The sequence below is a fragment of the Falco naumanni genome, chromosome 5 (assembly GCF_017639655.2).
Source record: "Falco naumanni isolate bFalNau1 chromosome 5, bFalNau1.pat, whole genome shotgun sequence".
Classification (NCBI taxonomy): Eukaryota; Metazoa; Chordata; class Aves; order Falconiformes; family Falconidae; genus Falco; species Falco naumanni.
Window position 1 is genome coordinate 28638423 of NC_054058.1, and position 9271 is coordinate 28647693.

Consider the following 9271-nt stretch of genomic DNA (forward strand, 5'->3'; position numbering starts at 1 on the left):
AAAGAAGTCGCAAGGTGGGCAGAGGTGCAGCCTTGCACTGTATCTCTCAGTTCTTTTACCACATTGATAAACAGTGTGCAAAAATTTGGTAGAAAAGAAAGAAGGTGTCATGCAGCAAGGACAAAATTCAAGGAGATGGAATATAACTTCAGTAGATTTAGATTTTGGTATTGACATCACTGGCAAAAAAAAAAAGTGCCATAGGAGCTTTGCTGACCTCAAGAAACCTCCTGGTCTGGAATTTATATCACATCTGAAAGGGATGGCACCCAGCAGTGCAGTGCACATACGCTGTGATAGGAATATATATGGCTAAGAAGAAAGAATGTACATAAAGGTCACAAACTACACTGCCAAGGCTGGGCCATTTTCCAGAGAGAAGCATGCACCTCTGACGCGGACCAGGGCCTAGGTTTCTCTTGTGATGAGACTCTCCCTCTCCTCAGATAAGAGAGAGTCAATAAATACTTTGCTGGGTAGCCAGTATCAGGTTATCCAGCCACTACAAAGTGTGGGAGGTACAGTCAGCTCCTGTTGCATCAGCAAATATCCACAAAACCCCGTGTAAGCAAAGGATAAAAAGAAACTCCCACCCTCTTCAACAACTGACCAATGCTCAAGAGGAGTATTTAAAAAAGCTTCTGGAAAGGAGATACTGGGGATAAAATAACCACAGTACAGTCAAGAAGAATGATAACCTTACTCTTCTGAACAGGCAGTTACTGCAGGACAGACTGGGAAAACAGAAAGATGGAATTAAATAAAACAGTAGCAACACAGAGAAAACTAGAATGTATTGATTTTCTTACTGTTCTCTCCTCCTCGATGGACGCCTCCTATGCCACCCGTCACAAACACAGGGATTCCTGCTTTGTGTGCAACGATCATTGTTCCAGACACGGTCGTGCCACCAGACAAGCCCTGTCAGAGGACAAGTCATGGTCAGCACCCAGGGTGACACAGAGAATACCACGTGCAGGCAGCTCTGGTTGTGGTCTCACATGCAGCAATGTCACAACAGCCTGCCCTCCCCAGCTGACAAGTGAAATCCTGATACAAATATTCTATTCAGCGAAAACACAGAGGAATCATCGTCCCTGATATGTAAGCTGTTCTTGCCCTGATGATAGCAAAGGCCTTTGCTCCCCAGGGCTTTCCAGCCAGGCAGCTTCACAGGCAGCTAGTGTCACCTTAAGCTCGCGATGGCCTGTGTGTCACATAGTTTACATGTAACATGATGATGCCTTATCATGCCAATAAGAATATTCTTAGCCAAGTGCTCATGGCTTGCCAGCCAATCCAGAATGACTTTTCAGGAGCCCTGTTCCAGGGCTGCTATTCCCTTAGTCTGTTGTATTTTGACTCTAGGTAGGACCATGTTTGAGCTTACCAATAAGATGCTTTCAAGAGGTTTAAAAGCTAGCTTGAAGCTGGAGAGCACCATACTATTGCTGTATACAGAACACGACAATAGAAAGTCTGCATACCATACCTGGCTGAGAACGAAAGGAAGATCTCTCCGAGACACTTTAACTACATTTTTACTGCTTGCCAAGAACTGAAGTTCTTCATCTGTGAGTCCCACATGGATTCGACCCCTTAAAATACCTACAGTGGCTGGCACTGCTCCATTTGTTGTCACAATTTCTTCCACTTCTCTGGCCATGCTAGAGTAAGATAAACCAGACAACGATCACAAAATTAGTGAGGCAAACAATCAGACAAGAAAACTGCCATGTTTGATGGTCATGATTCCCAGTTTCCAGTTTTATACAGTTCTTGTGATTTCAGCTAAGTCCAGCTCCTCTTCTGTATCTTCACAATGCCAGAAGTCGTTGCGCTTGAATTTGCGGAAGTACAGAGCTCCTATTTTCAGGGCAGCAATGTCTAAGCTCTGTGCTTCATTTTTGAGAAAAATCACTTGGTTTACAGGCCAATCTGGTTGTTCAATAGACTACTGAAAAAAGGGATCTTCTCAAAATAGGACCTTTTTAAATCTATTTCCTGTTACTTCTCTGAGATCACAGACCTTCACAGAAACCCCAGGTAATTCAAGCCCTGCTCAACTAACCGGGGTATATTTTTCACAATACAGGCAGTTAGATATAGAATAACAACAGTGCCAAAAAACTGCAGCCTCAGGATGCTGTAGGGCTGCAGACTAGGTCTTTCTAAGCTTTTTAAAAGCTTACACTATCCTTTTTAAAAGCAGCTTCTTCTCCATTTCTGAGCTACCCGTATATATGCTAGGCAATTCTTAACTACTGAAACTACCTCCTCCCCAAAACCAAATTTTTAGAGCTTCATCCTAAGACAGAATGTCAGGCAGAATGATGGCCAGGTAAAAAGATGGAAAATCAATACTGAATCCTTCCTCTGCTTTCCAGAAGCAAGGATGGAGGGGAGAGTGCAATGATTGCTGGCACTGTAACTCAATGAAACACAATCTACTGAACATCAATAAATAAAGGGTACAGGGATGGGCCATTCTGTGCAGGGTACAGAATGCAGCAAGAGGGACCTGCAGCTCTCACAGTAACGGCTCTGAGGAACAGATTTCACTGTTGTGCTCCAATCCTTTTTACATTACAAAAGATACCAAAAGAAACTGCAATGTGTTTTCAGTGTCTGTACAAACCATGCAGCCAAAAAGGCTGGTAGGTCTCTCTTAGAGCAAGAGATGGCATTATCTGCTGCCACATTTTCAAGGAAGCCAGAAATGTAAGGTGTTGGATAAGGAGGTAAATAGGTACCCCGTATGTATCTTCAAAAGTCCAAATACAATTGTTTTACACCAGATCTCATATTCTGCATGCCTAGCAACCTGACATTTCCCTTTGCTCTTACAAGGGCTTTGGCTTAACTAAGGATACTGATCCACCAGTTATATGCCTCATTCTTACAACCTTGTTGAAATGAGGAACACCAAAATTCACCACCTCAGATTCTGAGGATAGGCCATCCCATGTGTGATGATGGTGCTCTCCAGCGCTACAACTGGTCTCCCCTTCATCAGGGCTTCCTGTACAAAGGGCTGAATTCTGACATAAGCACCTGGGGATAAACATAGAAAAGCTAATTATTTGTACAGGTATTTACAGTAACTACTGAACTGTTTTATAAAAGGCAAATTGTCATCTTCACAATAAATTTATCCTCGTCTTCAGCTGTTTTTGGGGTGAGTTCACAAAGAACTTCATGAAGACTAAAGCTGTGTTTTATGTAAGTCAAATATTTGCAAAATATCTCTACTGTTAATATGAATAATAATCCTCATCATCATCACTGAGTGTTCCTCTGCCACCATTTTTGCAGCTGTATTGCCATTGGCTACAGTAACATTATTTTAAATGAACATTACTGTGAATGAACTGAGCCCTGCAACCATGTCCAAAGAACATGTTTTAAAAGGGTGGAAACACCAAGGATAGCACAGTAACTCAATATATTATAAGACTATTGTGCATCAAGACTTGTGTTGCTATTTTCTTTGATCCCAGAACACTGCTAGCAAAGTCCCCGCTGCATTCAGATGAGGAAAATTCTTTCCACCCAGGAACCTTTTCAGAACACACTACTCACCATGCAGAAATCTTCTCACCTGGGTGGTCCCACATGCCACAGTGGGCAAGTGTCTTCCCAGGCTATAGGTAATCTTCCTAATCATCTTGTGCATATGGATGATCCTGAGATAACAAAAATTGAGTAAATATGAAAGAAGTAATTTAGCAATGATGTGACCTGGTGAAGCTAAACTATCATTGCTTGCCTTGACCTTGGAAGGTAAACAACCCTTGCTCAGCAGACTGTCTGGAGACTTCTAGTGTTTCAAGCATGAGCCAGGGTGTCAAAGCAAAATGTTAAGCTGCAGAAATGGATTTGGAAAGGTTTGCCTGGCCCATTGTCGATGCTGGGCTGAAATCGTGGTGGAGCAGTGGAAAGGATGAAGAGTAATGAACTAGAGAGAGTTTAAACGTAGACAACCTTTTAATTTCCAAAGCTACTTGCTCATAACAGATTGCAGGCTCAGCTATTGCCACCTCCAATCTGAAAGATCACAAGGAGAAATCTACAAGGCGGATGCAGGCGGAGGAATGCTATAAAGAAATTAATCTGGTTTTTGCTGGTGTCTAGGAGGAAACAAGCAGTTCCACAAAATAAAGGAGCTGAGAGCTGGTAAACCAGACTGTACAAGGAGGAAAGAGCAGCTTTCCCTGGAGCTGGGAGTGCTTTATGTAGGCTCCCTTTACATCATCCTTCCTAGCAGAAACCTTGGAAGCAGAGTGGCAATTCAGCCCCGGCAACAAACTCCAGAACTCCTCTGGTCTCTTAGCAACTCCTATTCACTTTAATTAAATTCATTTCCAAACAGAGAAAGAGGGGGAGAGAGTTGCAAACGTTAAGACTGGTCTGGGCCCCGGGGCAGTTTCACTCAATGCCTGGCTGCTTCACATATTTTCACTGGGCATTTGGCCACATCCCTCCAGCCTTTCCATTCCTCACCCCTTCACCAGAAGAAAAGGATTCCTTTCTTCAGTCCTTTGTACCTATTGTTAATTTAGATGGAAAATTAATTAAAATACAGTACTGTGTTCATGTTACACTTAGCAGAACATGGCTCTGGTCTCAGTACAGTGTGTGGCGCTACAGCTAGATAGATATCTTATACGCAGGAAGAGTATTTTTGCCCAAATCTAAAAATTCCAGCTATGCAGGACAGCTTGGGTAGTGTGACACAAGGAAAGAGAGACTGGTTTGGCTAGACACAATGCACAGTAAGATTTTCCACTTTCCAAACCCTTTTTAAAAACAACAATCTTACTTATGGAATCCTATCATGGCACAAAAGTGGCAGAAGCTCGGTCTTAACGCTTACAACCTCTGCCTGTGCAGTCAGCGCTAAGCTCAGCAGTTCAATGTTCTGGTATCACTCGCTGTGTGTGTACACACCCCTCTCCGGGGCAAAGTCAGCTTTGGAATAAATTCATTAAGCCAACAAGGTTACACCAAGGATCAGTTGAGCTGCTCGAGTTGTGCTCTGAATTTTAACAGCTCCCCAAACTCTGAAGCACAGCAGCCAGCAGTACCCAAGCTGTGCTGGCAGGTGGATAAAACCCAGCTGGTCACCACCTGAAACCCAATACGACTTAGCTGGTGTTTGCTGGAAACCCAGCCAACAATCAGCCGGGGCTGGTGGGAAGATTTTTGAAGCTTGGCAAGTTTTGCAGCAAGACCCATCTGACCTTCCACCTTGTAATGAAACTTTGCAGGGTCCTAGTGCAAATTTCCGGCAGCTTTATCACAGACCAGCTTTTGTCCCTCCTCCAAACCATCCCTGCTCATCTCCCCTTGTGACTGATCCAGCACATCTGACCTCACGGAGCAATGGCCTGGCGAGTCTCTTACCTCTGGGCGCCCGTCTCACGTAGGAAGGCTGGCTGGGTGCTAGAGCAGTGCCTGGGCAGCCCTGGGAGAAGGCGGGAGGAGAGGGGCGGCAGCAGCATGGGGGTGCGCAGCTGGGCGCTCCTGCCTGGGAGAGCCCATTTATTATTAACCACAGGCAGCAGCTGAGCTTTGCAACTGCTCGCTGCCCGGGGTGCAGGGGGCCATTTCACGACGGGGTGAAGAAAGCTTCTGTGATTATTTTTGTTCACATGGTGCCAGATTCCCCTGCTCGCTCTTTTGAAGACTTTTCTCATTTTTCAGATTCCATTGCTGTTAGATTTTTTTTTTTATCAGTGAGTTAATTGCTCACTAAAACAATGCCTCTGCAGACTGAGCCCCTTTGTACTTCTTCCTAAAAAGCAGAGGAATTGCATTCATGCCTCCCCCACAACTTTGCCAAACGCAGTGGTTAAGCTCTTTCTTCTAGCAGCTCTACCCAGCTCTCGGCCTCCCGAGCGAGGAAATCTGTAGGTCTAAAGACAGTTGTGACAATACTCTATGTGATGCAGACACCTGGCTGCACTGAGAGCACAAGCTGGGTTTACAGAGAAAAACTATCGTAGTCTCCTACTGTAAAGACAATCTGTTCTAGCCGTTCTAGGGTGGTTTTGGACAAAGACTTTGAAATTAATAAATCTTTGTCTCCTCAAAAAAAAAAAAAAAAAAAAAAAAAAAAAGCACCATGATATTTTGAGATCTACCGCACTGATATTACATGTATTTTGATTTTATATTATGCAGAAAAAAACAGAGTTCAGAGTTAAATGGTTACCCATGAAGGAATTGATTTACAGGATAAAAGACAGACATGATTCTGTGTAGCTTCCATGCATAACATAAAACTAGCTGAAGTAATTGCTAGTGTATTGCTGCAGTAATCAGTGTCAGGGAACTGGTTTTACTGCAATCCATTAATCAGGAAACTGTAAAACATAGGTTGTTAATGCAGTACTTGCACTTCACATTTGTCCCTTTCAAAAGAAGTTTCCTGCAACTTTTGTTTAACTCAGCAGTAATGAATGTCATCTTACTTTCTACATCCTTCCAGTCTCTTCAACTAAACACATTCAAGGCAACTTCAAACAAAGCTTGCTGAGTTAAGGACAATCCACCTCTGACTTCTGCTACCTGGTCTGGAGGAAATTTAATTGCAGGAATGATAGATTTCATCATTAGATACCATAAATGGATGCTGAAGATTTTGTGAATGGTATCTTTTCCCTGGGGGGATGGGTAGCCAGATGTACTGAAAAGAAAATATGTAGGTAAAATAACATTTTAAAAAAATATACACAAATTATAATGATATCATTTTACTTTCAGTGAAATCTATTTGGAAAGACTGCAGTACTACAGGAACCTATATGGGCTATCACATTTTTGGCCATGCTACTGCTCAAGACGATTTAGTGATCAAGTTGGTTGCTCAGTTTCCAATTCTCAACATCAAGATCATCTCAAGATGATCTTATGTGGTGGGCACCCAATTCAGTCTGATGTATCAGGTAAGTCAGGGGTAAGAGTGTTGCTTGATTTGCCATTTTTCTCCTCAAACCAAGTGGAAAATCAGCCTGTTGGATTTCTAGCTCAGCTCTCCAATATGAACATGAGGCAAAACAGGGCCGCTGAAGCACATTTCTGAGGGTATTCCTGAAGTCTCATGCGCATCCCAAGTATTGGATTTGTCTTTTGGGTTTATTACAATGAAAATAAGAGCTTATATGAGCACTTTTCAAGGGGGTTTGCTCTACTAGAAAAGCCACTGAGGCTTGCTGAACGAGGAAGAGAATGGGCCGGTTTGGTACCTGGCCAGCCCCTGAGAGGCAGGCTGGCTGTGCTGTTCCCGGCAAGTTTCTGAAATGTGATGTATGGCTGATGTTGGTATAGGGGCTTGAGCAGCAGTCAGGACTACAGCGCATGGGTGACTGGCAGAAGAGAAAGCCCCAGAGCAGTTGGAGACAGTTTTTGTAGGAAACAATGGAGGCTGCATATAACTTGCTCCTCTGCTTGCTGCAGTGTTAGCTGACTGTAGCCCTGTCTGCTTGCGGTGACCCACAGAGCTTGCTACTGGTACTTCCCCCTCTGGGTCTCAGAAGTAGAGGTTAATATTAAACCGGTTGCTGGGTAAAATGGTAGCGGCTGGGAACAAAGAAATCTCCATGGCAAATTCCTACTGCTTGCTGGGAGCTGTGCTCTCAGGCCACCCTTGCATTTTCATCTGTGAATGATTCCTACTAGAGTTACCATCTCCCCAGAAACCTTTTCTCCCTCAGGGGCGTCACTACTGAATGCATTAGGGAAATAAGAAGCTCCACATTAATGCTGTCACATTGGCACGTCTGCCTTGGGACAGTATTTTACCTTCCCTGTGTACCTGATTTCTAAGAGTCTATATAACCTGCCACAGTTCTGAAGGCTGGAATTTGCTTCTATGTGTTCCTCTGTTTTGAAGCTTGCTTCTAGGCTGCCAGTACCCAGGAGACGTACTAGGGACATGCAGAATCATACAGGACACACTCACTTCACCATTTATTTATTTCACCTTTGTGTGAACTACGGTGCCTGGCACAGGCTGCCTTGCCAGGGCTGCTATGTAAGGCAGCAATGTAACCAATATGAAGGCCTGACAAAATCGCTCTTTATTGATTTAACCCATCTTTAGAGGCTTAGATACATCCTTGGACTTTCATCAACAGATTTTCATGATCATTCTAATGGTTCCAACTTTCCAGATTATTTTAATGGCTTGATAATAAAGTATTTAATTCCATTTTTTCCTAATAAGAAATCTGTTTTTCTCCTGCTGTTTCTAACAGAATGTAACAGTGAACATACAAACCTGGTGTGGTTTTTGAACCAATGTTTCAGTATTGAACATTGTATGAAAAATGCCGTGTGATAGAGCTAGGTGCAGAGGGTAATTTTCTTCTTTTTAATATGAACTTTTTAAAAAGATCTTCCTGATTCTTGTGGCTCAGTTTTCCATTGAACATGCCGGCTTTCTCATAACAGGGATCTGCGGAACTGAATTTACAAACTACCTGGTATTGATCACTATACTGCCAATTTCAAGACGGAGTCAGTCGCTGCTTCTGACTATCAATGCTGCATAGAGAACCTGGATCAGGGTGTTTATGTGATGCCAGCTCCTTACAACCAACCATGTTCATTCCTAAGAATTAAATGTCTCTGTGCCCAGACATCTGTCTGCTGAATCCTTTGAAGTTCAACTTTTGGCAATCCTTTTTTCTGATGCATACCTTTATCTTGGTTTAAGGTGCCTTGAAATTGGTATGTATACTTCACCTCCTTTTCAGAGTTCTGTTTGCTCAGGTCACAGTTCTGCACACTCCAAAGGATGCCAGCAAGTGCATTCACATTACCTCATTGCTCAAGGTCATTTGAGGGCATTTAAGTCATTGTTTCAAGCCAGCCTGAAACAGGTTTACCTCTTCCAACCTCCCCAGTGCACTTCCTAAAGTCCTGCCATCCTATGATAGTGTCCTACTGTCTACGTTTAGAACAAAGGCTTAATTTCAGTATTTTCTCAAGTGCCCCTTGGCTTAAATGTTTATTATTTTCAAATAGATATGCACAGTATCAGTAACATTGCACTGCCAGACTTCTCTCTTCACCTTGCCCCTGCATCCCTGTTTGTCACTCTGCCTTTTCGGGCTGTGTCTTATACTTGGCTTAAGACTCCTGGCAGTATGAAGACAAGGACACAAGGACAACAAATGGCAGTTGCACAACCAGGATTTATTATGGCATAAGGGCGTGATGGTTCTCACCCCAAACTACCAGAACTGAAGTTTCTGGTGGCCTA

At 43.3% G+C, this 9271-nt stretch overlaps 1 protein-coding gene and 1 long non-coding RNA gene across 4 annotated transcripts in view; one reads left to right on the forward strand and one right to left on the reverse strand.

Moving 5' to 3' along the window:
• LOC121088968 (pseudouridine-metabolizing bifunctional protein C1861.05-like) overlaps positions 1 to 5653 on the reverse strand; it is a 25018-nt gene extending 19365 nt beyond the window's left edge. The window contains exons 1-5 of one of the 3 annotated variants that reach the window (XM_040595673.1): positions 5407 to 5653; positions 3583 to 3686; positions 2940 to 3054; positions 1493 to 1667; positions 810 to 921 (exon numbers count right to left, since the gene is read on the reverse strand). In XM_040595673.1, the coding sequence (XP_040451607.1) occupies positions 810 to 921; positions 1493 to 1667; positions 2940 to 3054; positions 3583 to 3686; positions 5407 to 5504 (604 nt within the window). In that variant the 5' untranslated portion in view covers positions 5505 to 5653. Of the gene's footprint in view, positions 1 to 809; positions 922 to 1492; positions 1668 to 2936; positions 3055 to 3582; positions 3687 to 4822; positions 4936 to 5406 lie in introns of those variants that run through there. The other 2 variants (XM_040595676.1, XM_040595675.1) reach the window with 2 other exon arrangements.
• LOC121088969 lies at positions 5218 to 8645 on the forward strand. The gene is made up of 3 exons (XR_005828090.1): positions 5218 to 5425; positions 6769 to 6950; positions 8458 to 8645. It is a non-coding gene; the product is annotated as an uncharacterized LOC121088969 (long non-coding RNA).
• The last annotated feature ends 626 nt before the right edge of the window (positions 8646 to 9271 follow it).